This window comes from Accipiter gentilis, chromosome 22 (genome assembly GCF_929443795.1).
Source record: "Accipiter gentilis chromosome 22, bAccGen1.1, whole genome shotgun sequence".
Classification (NCBI taxonomy): domain Eukaryota; kingdom Metazoa; phylum Chordata; class Aves; order Accipitriformes; family Accipitridae; genus Astur; species Astur gentilis.
The window spans coordinates 20,073,561-20,094,089 of record NC_064901.1 but is presented as its reverse complement, the minus strand read 5'-3'; the positions used below and the strand labels follow the sequence as shown (position 1 = coordinate 20,094,089).

The 20,529-nt window shown below is 50.3% G+C and overlaps 1 protein-coding gene across 2 annotated transcripts; it reads left to right on the top strand.

The window, feature by feature from the left end:
• Positions 1–6,891: 6,891 nt before the first annotated feature.
• DLL4 (delta like canonical Notch ligand 4) lies at positions 6,892–18,940 on the top strand. Of its 2 annotated transcripts, XM_049825813.1 has the most exons (11): positions 6,892–7,451; positions 7,594–7,857; positions 8,322–8,379; positions 9,133–9,402; positions 10,432–10,492; positions 10,601–10,731; positions 12,177–12,346; positions 13,426–13,645; positions 14,113–14,821; positions 15,581–15,689; positions 17,127–18,940. In XM_049825813.1, exons 1-11 carry the CDS (start codon positions 7,398–7,400, stop codon positions 17,130–17,132), a joined length of 2,052 nt encoding a protein of 683 aa, XP_049681770.1. In that variant the 5' UTR covers positions 6,892–7,397; the 3' UTR covers positions 17,133–18,940. The 2 variants fall into 2 exon arrangements, with proteins under 2 accessions (XP_049681770.1, XP_049681769.1); XM_049825812.1 differs by lacking the exon at positions 17,127–18,940 and having other exon boundaries at positions 15,581–15,780.
• The last annotated feature ends 1,589 nt before the right edge of the window (positions 18,941–20,529 follow it).

The window sequence follows — 20,529 nt, the reverse complement described above, 5'->3', positions numbered from 1 at the left end:
TTTTACTAGAAATAAATATAAATGCTACGGGTAAAAAGTTAGGATGGTCTTTCTCTCTCTCCAGTCATTAGCAAGTTTTACCTCCAGTGAAGGGATCTTAAAATGGATTTTCTTACTTAAGTGGCCAGCTGGGTTTTAAATACCTTTTAACTTTTACCGGTGTGCAGCTCTGAGAAGTTACAACTGCCTCGCTGCAGCTTATCCTGGTGCACGAGCAGGTGCAACTCCACCGAGTCCCCCAGACCTTCTCCTGCTAGCGCCAGCCTCCACGTCTCTCCAGAAACTCAGTCCCGGGCATTCAACAGCTTCTGCCCAACGCCGGGCTACCAGGAGAGCCGAGGAAAGCCTGAGAGCTCGGCGAGAAGGCGGCGGCGCGGCCACCACCCCTGACGGCAGCACGCCCCCTGCTACGAGGGACCAGCCCGGAGTAGGTAGATACCACCGGGGCGACGGCGTGTCACCAACCTCCGCGGGGTGGGACGCCATCCACCTCCGTCCGCTCCAGAAGCGCTACCCAACGCCCCCCTCCGCTCTCCTCCCCGTCCTGCCCCGCTGGGACAGCCCGTGCCGAGGCCGTACGCGTCTGGCTCCGGTATGTGCTCTGCCAAATCTGACATGCCAGAGGTCTGAGGCTTCTTCCTCCGACTGTCTGAAGCGAGCGCCACAATGCTGGGTCCCTACCAAACATCCCGTGGGCTCGGCATGGGGGACGGGAGAGGAGGGACTGGTCACGCAGGCGGAGCGTGGATCCACGCCACTCCCCGGGGGAAGGGTTAAAACTGCCTTTTACTGCTTTTTCTGTGACAGATCTCTTTACTCAGTGCTATATAATATAGCCCCAAACATATTCTAAGTAGCCGAGGGCTGCCCGGCCATCTGTTTGAAGACACAGACCTTCTGAGGCAGGAGTTCCCAAAGCCTGGCCCATGGGACATCGACCGTGGAGCCTGCAAAGGGAATTTTTCCCCTTTAAGAAGCCAGCCCGTACTTGTTTTGTTATGCTGCTTCAGGCCAGCGTCCCATCCACGAACGTTGACCCGCACGAGACTCGCCTATGAGCAAAAACGTGGGAACCTCTGCTGCAAGTGGGACATCTCCATCCTCTCCAACTCTCTCCCCTGCCGATCTCACCCGCAGCTCCGAGGTTCAAAAAAAGAGGAAGGTTCGGTCATCTCCTAGGTACCTACTCTCAGTTCCAGCCACAGCTTCTTTTATGAGAAAGCCCGATTTTATGCAGCTATCTCAGGTAAAAGTGCCAAACGGCTGCGTGCCTTTCTTGCTGACCTTCAAAGGAAATCAGGCTTTTACGGCCAGGTGCATTTGCAAACGTGTCCATGGCCTGCACTGAATTAATTGAGAAACAGCCCCACATAGCTGAAATACGTACCTAACTATAACTATTTTTTTCGTATTACATGTTTCATTTTATGCATTTATTCAGATTTAAAGCAATAAAGGTGCCTTCCAAAGGCACCTTTCAAAGGCTCTACGCGCTCCCGGCACAATAAATTACACGACAACCGCAGCCAGACAAACTCCCAGCAGCGCTGAAATCGCCTCCCCGGGAGGAACTCGGCCAGCCGGGAGCTGCTCCCTTCCTCCATGAGGAAACTGCCCCGTAACTTCCCCACGCTGGATTACTCACGCCGCTTTCTCATATCCCCAGCGATGCTGGTTTCCCTCCCCTGAGCCCTGCGGGGTGACACCTAGAGAGACCCACCTTTCTCCCTCAGCCCAGCCTAGCGTGGAGCGTGTTTTGGGGTGGCCAAAGGGAAACACGGGGGTTGCCCCGGTGTGGGGCAGAGCAGCGCCCACCTCTCTTCGCTTTTGCTGCCGGGGACCGCAGCATCGCTGCAGCTCAGAGGCCGAGGGGGCTCGGCCCCCCATGCCCAGCAAATTGCCCCCCCCAGGCAAGTAGAAGGATGGGGCTCCTCGTCCCACACGGTCCCTGGAAGGGGAGGCCCAAGGCAGCCTTGCCCCGTGCCGTGGGGTGATGAACCATGGAGGCAGAGGGTCTTTGTGCCCTTAAAACGCAAAAATCCCTTAAAACGTGCAAAGAATCCGCCGGCGAGTAAAATAAAAGGGAACCAAAACCGTCAGAAACTGTGACCCGCAGGAATCCCAGTTCCACGCGTGCACCTGCCAGTGGGCTGTGAGGCAGCCGGGACGTCGCTCCCGGGGCGTTCGGAAACGGCGGCGTTAAAGGAGCAGCCGAGGTTGGCGGGGTCCGTGTTAGAAATAAAGTCATATAAAAAAAAAAAAAAATATCCAAATGCCAAACCACTTTTTAAGGTTCCCTTTACTTTTCAGGTGCCGCGGCAGAGGGTTTGGGCTGGGTGGCTGTGCCGGTGGGGCGCTGGGATGAGGGGGGGGGGGGGGTAAGAGGTTTGGAGCTGCTGTGGCATCTGGCACGAAAAAATGTCCCGGGAAGCTGTTACATTAAATGGCCAAATCGATTTATTGAATGGCAGGTGTTAGCTACAAACAGATGGAGAACATAAAGGCATAAGCAGGCATTTGTATGGAAAAGAAGCCATCGATTTGTAGCGGGAGGCTCAATAGTGATCGTTACAGCCTTGAACGGGGAAGGTTCTGCCGGTTTATGGGCCGGGAGTGGAGCGACAAAGAGACGGCGGGGAGAGCGGACCGGGACCCGAACCGGGACCCGGTGGCGGAGGGGGGGGGGGGGGGGGGGGGGGGGGGGGGCTGGATCCGCGGTCCCGGCGCGCGGGCGCGTGGGGCAACCCCCCCCCCCCCCCTCCCCGCGCCGTCACGCGGCGTGGCCGGCCGGCCCGTGGCAGCGCCCGCGCGGCAGATGAGGCACGCGCCGGCCTCATTACAATGAGAATGGGACAGGCTGGAGGAGCCATGTGGCAGCAACAGTTTGCAAATCCCCCCTCCTTCTGTGCAAAATCGGGAAACATTTCCAAACATTTGTACCCCAAATCGACCACATTAACACCCCTCCGAGCGGCGCTCCCTGGAGGGATGCTCCGCGCTATGGACATTTAGGCAGAAACAAAACAAGCAAGGGGGATTTTTTTTTTTTCTTCTTCTTCTTTTCTTTTCTCTTTTCTTTTTTTTTTTTTTTTCCTTAGAGGCTCTCGGTGCGTGTCAGCGCTGAATCGATGCGCAACTTTCTAGCTTAAGGGCTTTAAAAGCCATGGTGGGGGGGGAAAATCCGGCTCCCAAAGTGGGGCTGTGCGCACCGAAGGGTTGGCGAGCCCCGAAAAAAGGGGCGAGCGCCGGCCCCAAACCGCAGAACCGCTGCCGAGAAAGGGGCGCAAGGTGCACACCAAACCAGCCCGCTCCTCCAGGCGCCGGGGGTGCCGCACCGACCCACAAGATCGTTACGACCGATTTGATCCAGCGCCGAGCAGCCCCGAGCCCTTGGCAGCCCCCCCCACCCCCACCCCCACCCCTCCGGGGTCCGTGGCCTGAGAGTTGCGGGACACGGGGGGCAGAAAGGAGCCGGGGAGGGGGAAATTCGGGCACATTCCCGGGGGTTGGAGGGGGGAGAGAGCTGGATGTGCGTCCGTGAGCCCCCCCCTCACCCCGGGAACGGAGGAGGGCAGCGTGGCACGGAGGCTTGGGGGGGGGGTGGGGGGTGGGAGGGGGTAAGGCTTGGGCAGGCTGGCAACTTTCACCCGCCCGGAATTAATTAACGTTGTCTCGTTAGCGAGATGCGTTTGGCCTGGCCACGCGTATGCTGAGCCGGGCCAGCCTGGAGATAAACCGGCAGCAAATGGGGCGCGAAGGGGAAGGGGGGGGGGGGTAAGAAGCGCCCTGACCTCGGGTAAGCGAGCTGGGGAGCAGGGTGGAAAGGACGGGGAGATGGTGTGGCCATCGCCGGGCACGGCCGGCCACTGCCCAGCATCCCAGGGGGGGGCTTCGGGTACCCCCCGGCACCCCTCGGTAAAGCCAGGGGCTCTGCAGGCTGGGGTCCCCCCCGCCCCGAGGATGTGCACCCCTCGAAATGAGCCGAGGATCTTAGGGGAGAGCCGCTCCGCTGTCGGTCCCCAAATTGACCCGGGATGGTGCGTTGGGCGCAGGAAAAGAGTTTGCAGGAGTTGCGCTTCTAATCTGCTCTCGGTCGACTTTCAGGCTCAGCTGTTTGATGCTATTAATGCAACTTTTTTTTTTTTTTTTTTTTTTAATCTGAACTCCGTGTGCCTGTGTGTCAACATGCAGCAGGTGGTTTATTATATTCCCCGGTTATTATTTTATCACGGGCTCTTTTTATAGCTGCAATCAAAATAACGCCCTGGAGTTTTGAGGAGGATTTTTATCTGTTTTGCACCACTCGAGCTTCTGAAAATATTTGTTTCGGGGAGGGATGACACGTGGGGAGCCGGAGCGACTCCCGCTCCTGCCGGGAACAAGAAAAACTAGGTGCAAAGTTTGACTCGAAAAATCGCGGCCACCCAAGGGCGGCTGAGCGGGCTGGGGAGCGTTTGGGGGGCTTGCACCCCTCTTGCCAGGTTTCGGGGAAGGCAGAGGTGGGAGCGCTTCCCCAGCCGCCAAGGTGCGCGCCGCCAGGATGGCAGGGAGGTTTGGCGGAGCTGTGAAAAGCAGAGATCAGCTTGTCTTGCTTTAACCTACATTAGCTCCGGGTCCATATGGTAGATGCTGCCTGTGGATCCTCAGCACCAAAGCGAGGCCCTGTTCTTGCACGCCGCCCTGCTTGTGCCAGATGGTGCCTGGACCAAGTGGCCATGCGTGGGGTGGCTCTGGTTAGCCTAATAAACGTCCAATACAAGTCAAAAATCAAAACACACACATACTAACATCTGCTAGAGCCTGCAGTACCCAGCTAGCCTTTCAATACTGAATTAAAGAGCCCCACAGCCCTTCTGTTCCCCTAGGTTAGACACTCATTACCATTTATCAAGCACTGATGTTATCTGGCCTCTCATTTTATTTAGTACCGAAGCTATTAGCATCAGATTTGATTTTGACAGTTGACGCTGCTGCTGGTAAAGCCGGGATCTGGCCGGGCGGATCGCTGCAAAATTCCGAGTTCATCAGCAGCGACACATTCCTCCTTCCCACTTGTTTACGAGGCTGAGACAAAAGAGCTCCTCGCCTGTGTCTCTTCTGCCTTGCGCTTTATCTCCATCACGGACACGGCTCCCGTCCGTGCCCGCCAAGGCCACGAACGCGGACACGCACACGCACCCACACCCCCCAGGCGACAGCTGGGCCGCTCTGGATGGAGCCAAGCCAAGGGCACCCGATCCCGGGTGCAGCCCCCCGACATTGCCAGCCCTTGTGCCCCCCCCCCCCTTCCCCGGCTCCGGCTTTCCCCGGCGCAGCGGGGACCAGGAGAAGTTTTAATCCCCTTTTGGCGGCGACCCCAATTCCTGGCCTGGTCCCCTCCCCAAACCCACCCACACCCACCCGCGTTGGTGCCACGGCACCGTTCACGATGGTGGCCAGCGGTGGCCGTGTCTGTGGCTTTCCCCCGTGGAAAACTTGGCTGGTTTTCCACCGAAGCCGTGCCATGCCCTCCCGGCTCAACCCCGGGCGTTTGGCCGCACATGGGCCCTGACCGCATCCCGGACCACGGCTGGTTTCCAAGGAAAATCGGCTGCTTTGTTGGAAACGTACAGGGCCAGCCGGAAAAATCGAGCTGGGGGTGCACCCTTGCCTCCAGGCAAGCCGGACCCCTGGCTTTCCTTCTTTATTCCACCCCTCCACCCCCCGAAAGAGCCTGGCCTGGGGAGTTAAGGCTGCAAGAAAAGACCCTTTGGGAGAGCAGCGAGGCCGAAGGGCGGCTCGCCGCTGCTCCCCAGGTGATCCACGCCGGAAAGGTCCGCAGCCTTGCGAGCCGGGCGCTGGCATAAAGGTGGCAAGACCTCATTATCATACAGCTGAGGGTTTATCTCTCCCTCCCTCCCCCCCCCCCCCAACTCTGGCCTCCCATCCATTTAACAAGCTGAAATAAAAAGCCACATGAAAGGCCTTCTCTGTGCTTGGCTTTAATGAGGGACACGCGACCCAACAATAAGCGCACGCTGCAATCAGGCCAAGGGCTTTACTGGCACACGCCAGACCGCAGCCCGGCACCGGCCACTGCCAAAGCAGCTTGACACGGCCCCCGCTCCCGAGTCTCCCCCCTTGCCCCTCGCCCGTGTTTTTGGGAGCCGGGGGCAGCAGCAGGAAAGCCGGGCTCCTCCGCCTCGCTTCAGCGCTCCTTCGCCACCCATTTCCGAAGGGCAACGCCGTCCCCGTTTCCCTGCCATCAGCACCAACACCCCCCCATCCTCGCCTTGCCCCCTTCCTCGGTGGGTTTCGGCGCATCCCCCTTAGCCGGGGTGAGGAATAACGCCGGGATTGCGGCACGGACAAACCCCCCCCCCCCCCCCCGTCGTCGTCGTCGTCGTCGTCGTCCCCTTCCCGGTCCCTCCCCGGCCCGAGCGAGCGGCTGCTGCGCCCCGGAGGCGGCGGCGGGGCCGTCCCGGGTGCCCGCCTGTCGGGCAATCACCGTTTTACTTTTACTTTCTACCCGGGACCAGCTTTCTCCAGGTCGGGGCAACTCCTGTCCGCCGGCCTGGCCGCAGCGTTTTGCCCCGTCCCGGTAGCGAGAGCGGGTGGGGATGGAGGGGAGGGGGGGGGGGGGGAAGAAGCAAGCAAGCAACCAACCAAACTAACAAGGGTGTTTTTTAAACATTTCATCCCCTATTGTTCGGCCGCCGTGGAAAGCCGCTGCGTGGAGAGGCGTCTGATTTTTTCGAGGGAACTCTTCCCGGTGCGAGCGCCGTAAATATCTCAACAGATGCTCGGCTGGTCGGTAATCAGCTCGGCTCCTCGGCGGTCAGCGCGGCAGCGGCGGCAGCAGGGTATTAATTCTGGATATGAGGGCTCTCCGCAACATTTGGTTCTTTTTTTTTTTTTTTTTTTTTTTTTTTCCAGAAAGGAAAGATGGAAAAGGGGAGGGATCGCCCGTGAGTCTGACTGACAGTTTACATAATGAGCTTGTGAGGATGCGAGGCAACTATATAAACAGCTCGAAGGGAAGCAAGTTTTCCATTTAGTGAGCGCTGTTAGCACCGGTGAAAGGAGGAGCGGTTCCACGCTAAGCACTCCCCTCCGCGTCTCCCGCAAAACCCACCCGGCTCTGGAGTTTATAAAGGCGACGACAGCGATCAGAGGTCGGCGGCCGGCTGCAGGATTAATTCCCAGAAGGGGGGGGGGGACACGAATCGACACCTGGATTTTACCTTCCGATTTCTGCTGGTGCTCGGGGAATATTGGGAAGAGCAGGTTGCTCCAGGAGAATCGCCGTGACGCCTCTCTTTTCTCCCTCGACCGAGAAGCGCTTGCTTGGACCGTTTGAGGAATACAGGAGGAAAAAACTAAACCCACTAAGAACTGGAAGCTTGAATAACACAAGGATGACAGCCTTGCGCATCTTTGGCTTGACGTTTCTGTTAGTGATTTTGCAGCAGGTAATCGCACACCGCAAAAAAAAAAAAAAAAAAAAAAAAAAAAGGGTTCGCGAAATGTAAAGTGGGTGATGGAAGCAAGTTTGCGTGGCAAAGCCGGGGTAAGGTCTGATTTGGCTATTTTGTGTGTCTCCCCTTTGTGCAGAGGGTGTCCGGCTCTGGCGTCTTCCAGCTGGAGCTGCAGGAATTCGTGAACAGCCACGGGTCTCTGGCCAGCGGGAAGCCCTGCTCCCCCCACTGCAGGACCTTCTTTCGCGTTTGTTTGAAGCATTTTCAGGCAGTGGTCTCCCCGGGCTCCTGCACCTTCGGCAGCATCATCACCCCCGTTCTGGGAATAAACTCCTTCAGCATCAAGGATACGGAGAGATTTGACAGCCCCATTAAGTTGCCCTTTAACTTCACGTGGCCGGTGAGATTCCACTTTAAACCCGAGGGCGATGGCGGGGCAGGAGGGCGGCCAGGGCAGGCTAAGCGCAGCGCGCTGCTAAGCTGGCGGGTCAACAAACTACTTTCGCCTCCTAGACTTATTCCCAGAACTTCCTTTAAAGGGGAAAAAACAAAAAAAAAACAAAAAAAAAAGGCCCCAAAAAAGTTAAAAAAAAAAAAAAAGCGATGAAAAAGCCCATCCAGCACTTGGGTTAATGAATGTTATTACCAGAAATTAAAGCTAAAAGCGGGGGGGGGGGGGTGCGGATCCGCGGTCTGAAGAAGGGAGAGAGAGAGGAGCCGGGGGAGGGGGGTGTGCCGGGTGTGTTGGGGCGGGTTTGGGGTTGGGGGTCGGGGGTGGAGGGGCGCTGGGCTGACGCTGGTTTCTCCCTTTTCCCCTTTCCCTCCCCCCCCCTCCCCCTTTCCCTCCCCCCCCTCCCCCCGCAGGGAACCTTCTCGCTGATCATCCAGGCCTGGCACGCGCCCGCCAACTACCTGCCGGAAGGTGACTACGGCCGCCCGCCGCCGGCAGGGGGCGCCCCCGCCCTCGCGCGCGAGCGCGGCGGGAGCGCCCCTCGCGCGCCCTGTTCCCCCGTGCCCGTGCCCCCCCCCCCCCCTCACCCCTCCCATCCCGAAACGGTTAACGGCCGCCCTCGCCTCAGCTGTTTATACCATAACTCCACCACCGGCTTTATCCCACCGTCAGGAGACGGTTCCCTCCCCCCTCAACGATAGCCATCGAGGGGCCGCTTTGATTCTGCCCCGGGCCTAATCTCCCAACACAATTGCGTTTCCTCCGGTTTATTTTTGGCGTGGGAAAGCGAGGCGGGCTGCGGTGAGAAACCCGGGAGGCTGCCAAGCCAGCCCCGGCCGCCTTTTCCTGTATTTTACACCTTGCTCGAATTCCGCCCTTTGGAAAGGAATAATGGCTTTGGGATGTTTTTCTGAGCGGAGAGGAAAAGGATATTTCACGGCAGCCTTCGCTTTCAAAGGCCAACCCCCCCCCCCCCTCGGCCGGGGTCAGCGCTCCCACCCGCCGCACCTTTGTACGCGGGGCGTGCCCTTACCTACACACATATACACACGCATACGTGTGTACATGTATATATAGATCTATATATACACCTCTATGCGAGCGGGGGTGGTTTCGGCGGCGGCGGAGGCGGCGGGTGGTTGGGGTGGTGGTGGGGGGACGCACGACGCGGGACGTTAGCGTTCCCCAAGATGGGGGGCTGACGCGGGGCCCGCTCTCCCGCAGGCTCCCGGCCTCTTTCGGAGGACTGGCTCATCAGCCAGATGTCGATCCAGCGGTCGCTGTCGGTGGGCGAGAACTGGTCACAGGACGTGCAGAGCGGCCCCCTCACCCAGCTGCGTTACTCCTACCGGGTGGTCTGCAGCGAGAACTACTACGGAGAGAGCTGCTCCCGCCTCTGCAAACGCCGCGACGACCGCTTCGGACACTACGTTTGCGAGGCGGACGGCACCTTGGCCTGCCTGCCCGGTTGGACCGGCGAGTACTGCACCGAGCGTAAGTGCCCGCCGCGGAGGCGGAGGGAGGGGGCGGCGGCGGGAGGGTGCGCTCCCCGCCGCCAAAATGGGGCCTTCGCGGGCCTCGGCGCCTTCAGGGACATCACCCGCTTTGGCTTCCCTGGGCCCTCGCCCGCGCCAGCTGGGTGTTAGCGTCAGCGTGGGATAGGGATGACGCCCAAGAGGCCTTCAAGAAAACGCAGCCCACGCCCCCCCACCCCCCCCACAAGGCACCTGGGGGGCTTATTTGACCAAGGGACCCAAAACCACGTCCCAGCATCCAGCCTGACCCTGGTTGCAGCTGTCTTTGCGGTCAGGCCTTAACGTAGGGCGGCTGGGAGGAGGCTGCGGCAAAGCACTGTGCGCGCTTCCCCCCTGGTAGGCGCTCGGAGCCGTGTTTTCACGCTGACCTTTCCACTCCCCGCCTGCAGAGAGAAAGTTGCAGGCTGAGGACTTTGCCCCCTTTGGCTGCCGTGCTTCACCAATGCCGTGCTTTACCTCCGCGAGCATTCGCGGCAAAGAGCGAGCTAGCAGAGAAAGAAAGGAGCTTGGCTGATATCCCTGCGTCAGCGATACCTGTTCCAAGTTAAAATGCTAGCAGCTCACCCACACAAATGCTTCTGCCGTTCCTGCTGCCAGAGGAGATGGGACAGGTGTTGCGGTGCAGTAGTGAGAACGTTTACTGTGAGCTCGAGGTCCTGTTGGGTTTTTTCAGGCTTTTCATTAGCACAGGCCAAAGCCACGTCCTCTTGCTCCCTTTCTTGTGAGAGTTGCAAGAGTTCATGTTTGTTGTATAAACAGAAAAACTAAAGGACAACTTGTCAGATGTTGGCTCTCCTTGTTCACTTCCTCCTGCTCCAGAACTCCCCGTACCGAGAATCTTAAAAAAAAAAAAAAAAAGCTTTCAAAGTACAAAACTGTTTTTCAAAGTATTTTTTTTTAAAGCTGGCTTTTGCCCTTTTAAAAGTGTATTCTGTAGTGCCATGTGTATTTACCTAAACGTTTCTGCTTTTTTATGTTCTCTTTACAGCCATCTGTCTGTCTGGATGTACTGAACAGAACGGATATTGCAACAAGCCTGGAGAGTGCATGTGAGTAGATGGCAACTGCAATCCGAACTCCACTTAAAATGTCACCTTGTAATGGAAACTTAAACTCTTTTCCATGTCATTAATGTTTTAATCTGACTTTTCTTTTAGCTGTCGTCCCGGTTGGCAAGGCCGCTACTGTGATGAATGCATTCCCCATATAGGCTGCCGCCACGGGACTTGTAAAACACAATGGCAGTGCATATGTGATGAAGGATGGGGTGGCCTCTTCTGTGATCAAGGTTAGTTCTGAAGCTTGTGCTTACAGCTCTAGACTGGGTACTCCTCAGTACTGGACTAAGGAATCTGACCCGTTGGATCTAGAATTAAATTTCCGCAAGGTACATGTTCATAGGCATCAGTTTGTACCGCTGCTGTCTGAGATACCAGTTCCTGTATTTGTAGTAATTTTGTTCGAAAAGAAGCAAACCTTTTTGGTAGCTGCAGTTTTTCTCTTGCAAAAAAAGTTTTTGTCTTTGAAAAAACCCCAGTAACCTGGATGAACATTGAACAGGCAAGTTTTCTGCCTGCTCAAGCCAAGTTTAACTTATTCCCTGCACAACTATAACAATTTACTAAACAGTTTCCAGCAGCAGTAAACACCATCATTTGGGCCTTCCTTATTTTGCATACAAGGAAGTTAACTCATGTGATAAGTCTGGAGCATGAGAGAAAAATCTTGTAAGCAAGAATGAAAAGTACAGGTTCCATTTTAAGGTACACCAGACCACTTCCACCTATTCAACCCACTGAATCACTGAACCGGAGCCAGCTGAGCAGTCATGTCCTCAAGGCCATATATGCACTGCTGGCACTGAGATCATTAAGTACTCAAACCAAGCTAAGTGTTTTCAAGACAGTTATAGGATTAAGATGCCAAAGTCTGAATTAAGCAGGAAAAGTAAAGCTGCAGATTTTTTTTCTGCTTGTAGTTATCTATTAACCAGTTGTATTCCAATTACTCTATGGTATTTATAGAGATAATAAAAATTTTCTACTTATGTCCTATGAACTTATGCGCGTAACCTCTGGCTCAAATTTAAAGGGGAGGGGGGGGGTGGAGGGGAAAAAAGGACCATCAAGCTTGGCAGAGCATTTAGACAGTTTAAACTACTAATATTCATAACAAGAGAGCATGTTAAATAAACAAAAAATATTTCTAGTGTTTGTTTAAATCTCCAAGCCAAAACATCCATATTTTCTCCCTGTGTCCCCAGAAGGTGCCTCAGAGCACTCCTTTTAAAGGTGGGGCTCACTGCTTTAGTATGTGACATGTTGTGCACAAAGTGTCTATAGTGCCATGGCGTGTCTTTCGGAGAACACGCACTTAGGAAGTATGCTTTGCAACTTGGCGTCTAAATCCCATTGCAGCTAATGGGCTTATGCACACAAAAAAGGGAGAGTATACCAAAGCACTAAGAAAGTTAAATTTTTGCCAGGTTTCTCAAAATTCAGAGCTCACGTATTACAGTGATGGACATAGAGAAGTATCTAAAATCAATGATAATCTGAAACACCTGATTATTACTGATAATAGCCAGGATAATCATCTCCAGTATTCCTACTGATAGCAAACCAAAATAATTCCTTGACAATTCTGTCTTTTTTTGTTGACTACGGCATTTCTGTAGGAATGTCTTTTCCCAGCTATCAGAGACGTTTTCTCTAACTCCTGGTATCTTTGCAGACCTGAACTACTGCACTCATCACAGACCATGCAAAAACGGAGCAACTTGCATGAACACTGGCCAAGGCAGCTATACGTGTTCATGCAAACCTGGCTTTACCGGTGTTGACTGCGAACATGAGATCAGCGAGTGTGACAGCAATCCCTGTAGGAATGGCGGTAGTTGCACGGTAAGGGCTTTTTAAATGTAAGGTCTTTGTGTGAAGCAAGCCCCAGTATACCTTTTCAGAAATGGTTCTGTAACAACGTAATGGGAATTTGATAGTACGCAGGTTCATTACCGACGCTCACAACTATCATACTGAACCCTTCCCGAGAGGTGTCAGGGGAGGAAGTCTGTTACAGGAGGAGATGTATCATCTAGATTAGAATTAGTCAACTGATCCTTAGGTTTCTGTGGCAGCTATTATGAGAGCCTGGCAAGATCCAAGGTTGGTGAGGGAGCAGGTCTGTAAAAAATAAGCTTCTCAAACCAAGGTTCATACAGAAATGCACCAAGTCTGTATTTTAATAGCAAGTAAAAGAAAACTTCTGCTTTCTGCTACGGGAGTGTAGCGTCATGTAATAGGAGGGCAATCAGCTGAAGCACTTTCTGTGAAACAGGGTCTGCATTTTGAGTTTCCTGCAGTCTCATGTTTCAGTGTGGTTTTGGACAGTCAATGATTGATTCTACCTGTTGATAAAGACTGATCGATTATAGATATCAAATGTAATCTGGTGCACGTTTAGATTAAAGCTAATGGTGCGAGACCCTAGCTTCCTTCTCCTAAGGCCTTGGACACACAGTACTTGGAAAGAAGAAACCGTTTCGTTATGATTGCGAGTGGTGGGACTTAGCCACGGCAAAGCAACGTAAGCCCTTGTAAAGAAAAAAGGGCTCTCATGCTGAGGATAAATGGCTTGATCACAGCTGCATAGGTTGACACATGCCATTCTGCTCTGGGAGGACCTTGGGGACCCCATTAGACAGTAGTGGTGTTAGTAATGTTTTTGTCTAGCTGCCTATAGGCTTCCTACAACTGCATCTGCTCTGCTTGTGTAGCTGCATGATTACTCCTACACGCTGGCTACGGCCGATTCACAGCTCTATCCCTCACAGTCCAGCCTGCACCTATTTACTCTCCAAATGTCACATCAGGGCATGGATGAGAAGGGACTGAACAGCGCTCGCTGCCAACCAAAAATAAGTGTGCAAGCAGCTATCATTTGGTGCCATCAAATAACAGTGGCCTAACATTGTGTTTTGCAGGATATGGAGAACGGTTATCACTGCCTGTGCCCCCCTGGCTACTATGGCACTCACTGCGAGCACAGCGCTTTGACGTGTATAGATTCTCCGTGCTTTAACGGTGGCACGTGCTTGGAAAAAGAGCAAGGGGCCAGCTACACTTGCGTTTGCCCTTTCGGCTTCACAGGGTCAAACTGTGAAAAAAAAGTAGACAGGTGCACAAGCAACCCGTGTGCAAATGGTGAGTCGTTTTATCAAAAAATCTCGCATCTCTGACTCATTTGTGCTTTTCAGTGCAGAAGTGATAGAAATCCAATCTGACCTCTACTCTTCTTCTAATACATTAGTCCCTCTCCCCCACTGTATTCCGCATCTACCCTAATTTTAGTCTCCTGCGGGGGTGGGAGGACAGGACTTTCACTGGCATTTTCTATGCAACAAAAGAATGCACAAGGTTTATCATGTGATGGGGAAGATGGCAGAATTAAGTAAATTAAATTAGCTGTATTACATATTTAAAAGGGGGCATATTTTTAAGGCACAGTGATATAATTAGGTAAACTAGAAGGAACATTTAGATGTGCGGTTGTTTCGTAAAATAACCTCCCTCTCCTTGAGATAGTATAAAAGGCCAACAGGGGAGAGGTTTAGGTTTCTGAGTGAAGTGCACTTCAGACTAATTTTTTTTATTTTACTTTTTTTCCTCAGATGGTAATTGCTTTTACCTTGGTCAGATCCGTGTGTGTCGTTGTCGGGCTGGTTTCTCTGGTCAGAAATGTGAGATAAACATCAACGATTGTGCCAGAAACCCATGTTCCAATGGGGGAACTTGTCATGACCTGATCAACGATTACACCTGCACATGCTTGCCAGGCTACAGTGGCAGGAACTGTGACATCAAAACCAGAGATGAATGTGCTTCTGGGCCATGTGAGAATGGAGGCACATGCTACAGCGGACTTTATAGTGCCAACTTTGTCTGCTACTGTCCTTCTGGCTTCATGGGCAACCGTTGCGAATTGCCAGTTTATTCAGTGCCCGTTACGCTTCCTCCTAAACCAGTCCCCTGGATTGCTATATCCATGGGGGTGGGGCTGGTGGCTTTGCTCATACTGTTCTGCATGATAGCAATGGTCATCAGGCAGATGAGGATGCACCCAGAGCAGGACTTGGAGACAATGAACAACCTGTCTGACTTCCAGAAAGACAATCTCATTCCAGCTTCCCAGCTCAAAAACACCAATAAAAATAAAGACCTTGAAGTGGACTGTGGGCTAGAGAAGTCAAACTACAAACCCAAGAATCATAAACTGGACTACAATCTGGTAAAAGACCTGACAAGTAGAGGGACGCAGGAAGAGAAATATTACAAAAGTGAAAAGTGTTTAGGAGAAAAGTCTCCCCTCCGACTACATAGGTGAGAATGCAGTCTTCCTTCTAGTCTTTCTTAAGGCCCCTCATCTTCATACCGGTCTAGAAGCAGATGAGAAAATATGTTGAGGGGGGAAAGAAATCTTGAGCAGATAATATACAGAACAAACGAGGGCAAAGCCAGGAATCTTCACACTGGAGTATGTGTGTCACGACCAAGTGGTAGCCTTAGCAAAGTCAATTGAGTGTTTGTGCAGGGTGCTGTTAGTATGGGTGTTGTGAAGGGGAACGGGAGTGGCTACGGTCAGTGGTGAAAGAAAGAAGTGTCTTTCCTTCCTCAGTAGATCTTGGTGGAACAACAGTTAAGGTGTATAGTGATTAAAAATAAGTATTTCGCTTATTAAGAAGGTGAAGTGATCTGCTTACTAAGGAGAACAATAGAGTGAAAGTAACTACCCTTTTTCAAAAAAAGAAAAGGGCGGGTATTCACTGGCTCATCAGTCTTCTGATACACATACTGGAAGTCTTGTCTGGGATCTGCTTGTGGCTGTTGCACCGAGGGATCTGAGGAGCACGCTATTAGGTTGGACATGGCAGAAGCATAGGAAGACAGTAGCTTTTCCTTACTTCCCCTTTTCTATTATAGTGCCCTGCCACCATATAGAACACGGAAAACTTCATCCTCTGCACTTCCCTCCCACACCTTCATGGCTATCTCATTCCACCCCTCCATATTCATGGTAGATTTTGAGAGTCAGGCTTGTCAGTAGTCAACTAACGTTCTTTTCTCTCTGCCCTGCCTTAGTGAAAAGCCAGAATGTAGGATATCAGCGATATGCTCTCCGAGGGATTCAATGTACCAGTCCGTTTTTGTGATAACAGAAGAAAGGAATGAGTGCATCATAGCCACAGAGGTAAGTAAGTACACAGGTAGACAGGCATAAATTCACAAAGTAAAGGAGTAAATTATACTTTAGAATTGCATCTGAGAAGGTTACTCTATTTCCAGGGATCCTGATGCTTCCCAGCATTTCTCTCTTCTCTTCTGTGGCCCACACAGAACATACAGTGGGGAAAATAAAGAAATTAGCAGCTCTGATTTTATTAAACCGGATAGTTTGAGCTTAGATAGATCAGCGGGAGATGAAAGCGCAGAACATCAGCCCATAAAAATTCAGCACATTATAGGATTACTTCCTCATAAACAGGTAGTCAGCAAAAATGGAAATAATAGTTGTTCATAGGCCCATTGATATAAAGCCATGTTTTTTTCCCAGGACTACAGCGGATAATCTGTGTTCTGTGGAAACAGGCAAAGCTATAGATTTTCAGTAGAAGAGGGAAGGTAGCTGAATGTGTTAGTGGATAGGCACTACAGCCATTTAGGAAGTCTGTAATGAGGTAGTTTCAACCTCTTGGCATTTAAGCTCCAGCTATATATCCTCTAACAGAAGTTAACGCTGTTATTGATAAACACATCTAGATTTTGATGTTACATTGAAAAGTCAGAGGACAGATACATGAAAAAGGAAGTGCCTAGCATTGAACTTTCAAGACTTTAAAAAGCAGCTGTTGAGGAACCAACCAGTTCCTGAAGAATTGCTGACGATTTGGCTCAATGGAAGTTAAAGGCACTTTGACATTAACCACTACCTGCCTTCTTCAGCGTGGCCATCTTTAGGACTAGTTTCAGACTCCAGGAAGGAGAAGCTTGCTGTGCCATATAGCAGTGATCTGTGAAGTAAGATCTGCAGGACTCTGTCTCCCTTGCCAGGGTGGATATCAGATTTCCTCTTGAAGGCAAGCTGGAACACAAGTCAACCAACAATGTTAAAAGTTTAAGTGAAAGGATTTTCAAAGATGACAGCCAGATGCTTCATTCCCATTAGCTGATCTAAATACTGTATCTTCCTTTGAAGATCTTGCTGACCAAAGCTAGACTCCCAGATTTACATCAGGCATCTCCAGAAGTGTTTTTATTTTCAGAACGACAGCCCCTGAAACCTCTCTCCACATCATTCAGACTTAATGCTTCTGAACACAAGCTATTTAACTACACCATATGCCTTTTACAGAGACCTAATGTTAAACACCCAGATTTGTAAGCATTCTTCCCCTCAGTCCAGGTAGAGAGGCTACTTATCATACAGATGACTTTTTTTTTTCTTTTTTTCTGGTGATTCTTTGTCTCTGGACCCAGCCAGAAACATTGAACACTGATAGTTAAACTGCAGTAACGTCTGGCTTAAATTGCTTTGGTTTGACATACTTGAATTACAATTTCTTAGTTCTGCAGTAGTCTGTATGCTGTGCTTCCTTCTCACTCCTGGTATTATTTTATATCCTGACAGGTATAAGACTGAAGATCAGCCCATTTGCACCTCAGATTTGGTAATGCCAGTAGATGGACGTTCCTGCTGCATTGTTTACAATTCAGAACTGGATTGGACTGTTTTTAATTACATGCAACTTGCTGCTCTCAGGCGGAGGATGGAACTGGGTGAACTGGACAGACTGTGAATTTACTGAAAGATGCAATACACCTTTTTGTTCTTACTGCCCTTGTTTGAAGTTTGATACCAGAAATCTCATTGGCTATAGAAGAGGGGAGGCAGAGGGAAGAGAGAGGGGTTTAAAATGTTGTCGTTTTAATTTGGTTTTAAAAGACACTGAGGCCAGTTCCTCATGGACAGACCCCCTGGCTTTCCAGAACTCTGGTTATGGGAGGTGCCGGTAGATGAGGAGGCACTTAACTATCACAGATGTTGCCATGGAAGGTGTGAAGAAAGACACATTGCTATGCAGATAATGGATACAGTATAAACGAGGTCTCCATTTTTTTCTGGGTTTAAAAGTGCCTAAAATGTGTCAAGAGAATCTTACAAGCCCAAACAGAGACTTGACTGCTCTTTTTGCAGTTACCTGAACAGTATTGGGCAGGGGTGGTTGATACTTCCTGCTACACATCTATTTGCGTCTCCTCTCTCCTGCTGCAAGTACCGGAGACTGTGTAAGGGGTGAGAGGAGGAAGGAAAGAGGAATACGGAATTTACATGTCATCTCATTTGGTGATGCTCTGGAGAACTGATTGGCCCAAGCCACAATATGGGACAGGATTTTTGTGGATTTAAATATTTGAGAAGGAAAAGCTGTGATGAGGAATGTGTATTGCCTCTTCCCCATTGATAAGGAGGAGGCGTGATCCCAGCTCTATTTAAAGCCTTACAAATGCGTTTAAAATCAATCAGCTCCTAGAACCCTTATGTGCTGAGCTGTCTCAGCTGTTTTCATGCCCTTTGCACTACCAGTAATTGTGAATAGACATTACCTTTTTCTTCTCCTTCCTCATTCTCTCCCCCCTGCCTTATTTTGACACAGATTTGGGGGTTTATGTCGTGTTTCTGAATCAGGTGCCACCTTCTACTGCAAATAGTCTCAAAATTGCAGCTGTTACTTTCTGAAGGAGAAGGAGCAGTGTGACACCCCCCTTCCCCCCCCTCCCCCCCCCCATTTCTCCACCTGGTTACAAAACTCCCGACTCCTGCCCTTCATCCCGGTTCCAAATGCCCAATGGCGAAGCACCCACTGAGATGCCCTCTCTCTGCCAAGACAGGTGGAGATTAGAGTTAGAAGGTTCTAGGCTCATCCTGTTTCTTTCATACCCACCCACTGCTACATGGAAAGGGGAAGCCTGCCCCTGGAAACCAGAGGCGTGCAGAATCTCTTTTCTTATATACATATTTACAGCAATAATACCGGACACCCCAGTGGAAAGTGCTGTGATACTAATGAGATGAGACCGTGGGGTGGGGCAGAATGAGGAGGGAGGAAACAAGATCTCTTTGAAGAAACCTGGACCGTGCTCTCTCTCGGACAGCGATATTCCTGCCCTTGTAAATCCTGTTGTTGGACTAGCCCATCTACTGCCTTGAACTGTGCAGACAAGACCCCTTCATAATGTCCACTACTGACCTTCTGCTCTGACCACGTAGGACCATTTTGAAGATGACCTTCAGAAATCAATAATATGGGTTTTAGTTTGTCTGTTTGTAGTTTATTTTGAAGACTAGTATTTCAGTAATTTAAAAAAAATCAGAAGCACTGAACTTTCTACGTTTTATAACATTATTTTGTATATAATGTATATTTATAATCAAAACAGAAGTGTAAATATGTTTATTACTTCTCATGTAATGTTTTTAATGTGATGACAAAGTTTGAATTTTATTTTTTTTTTCAAGCAATGAAAATACTTTCCTGCTACTACAAAGTTTATTGTGGTTTGTCCTTTCACACTTCAGGTTCCATGATTCTGTGACAGCCAAGGTTACTTGAAGCCCCAGAAGTAAGCTTGTCTGCCTGCTCCCTGCAGTCAGCCCAACATTTACATTTTGCACAACAACTGCTGTCGGCTGCCTTTTATAAAACGACTATACTGTTAACTGATGTCAACAAAGTTGTTTAGCTGAGTGGCATTCACCTGACAGGAAAGTTATACGTATTTATATTGTGATATATAATATATAAATTATATATATATACGTATATATTCTTTTGCTATGGAGTGGGACTGAACTGTCAGGAAAGTTATTTTTATTAACACTTTGCTCTTCCTCTTCCATGACAACTTGTGGCATGGAAGGTACAGGTTTAATACCATTTCAAAGTGGCTTAATAAATGTGCTGGCTTGGGGTTCACTTACAGATCAAGATACGATTACTAATTTTTTAAAATCCCATTTCTTTAAATACTTCCAGTAAGACCCAAATCTTGCCCTCAGGTTATTCTTGCACAGCGTCTACATCTACACTTGCAAGATCATATTCTTGTTTGTTTGATTGCGATAGGTAAGATTTGTCTTTCACTTGTGGGATTAGGGGGAGTTTCAGGCTTTCTCCTCCCGAGTTCCCTACGCTACACCATCAGCCACGTCCTCCAAGGGCATCGCAAAGTCATTTTCCTCTGCAGCCGTTTTGGAGGACATTTCCACAAAAAAAAGTGTAAAAAGCACACGTATAAAACACTCCCAGCAGGTTTAGTAGCCTCTGAAGCACATAAATTTACAGACAATTAAATCTCTCACTAGATCAGCTAGGTGCAATACAGCCAACATCTGAACGCACAAAAGCAAAAACTATAAGAACAGGAAACCACTGCTGCTCTATTTTAAAACCAGACTTTTTTTGTCGTTGTTGTTGACAAAATGCCAAAAAAGCATCTTAGCATTGGATGCCTTTTCTATCCTTCCCCAAAATAAAATCTAACCAAAATTTGCTTGTTTTTTTAAAAAAAATACAAAACAAAAAAAACCCCACTGGCGTTAAAAAAGCACCTTAACAAATTATTTTTACTTTGTTATTAAAATACTGCAAATAATGGTTTATAAGGGTCCTTCTGAGTGTATTATTAAGGTTACGTAGATACTATTATTTTGGATGGTTTTGTTTCTCCCTCTTCAGTTCCTTTCTTAGCGAAATTAACTTTTAAATCCCAGCCGATTTCCCTGGCTACCATAAAAATAAATTTAAGATGAAACTCAGAAATAAAAAGCCACCTCTCCCTCCCCAAACATTCACCCCGTAGAGCAAATTATGAAAAACAAGCCATTGACAAAAAGCCGAGCAGATGCTCCCTGCTTGCAGTCCTTCCTCGGCAATGTGAAATAAACCCAACAGATGCCTCTCTTAATTGAGCACATGGATTACATACACACATGCACTCTGTCCTGCTTAAAACAAAACACACACAAAAAT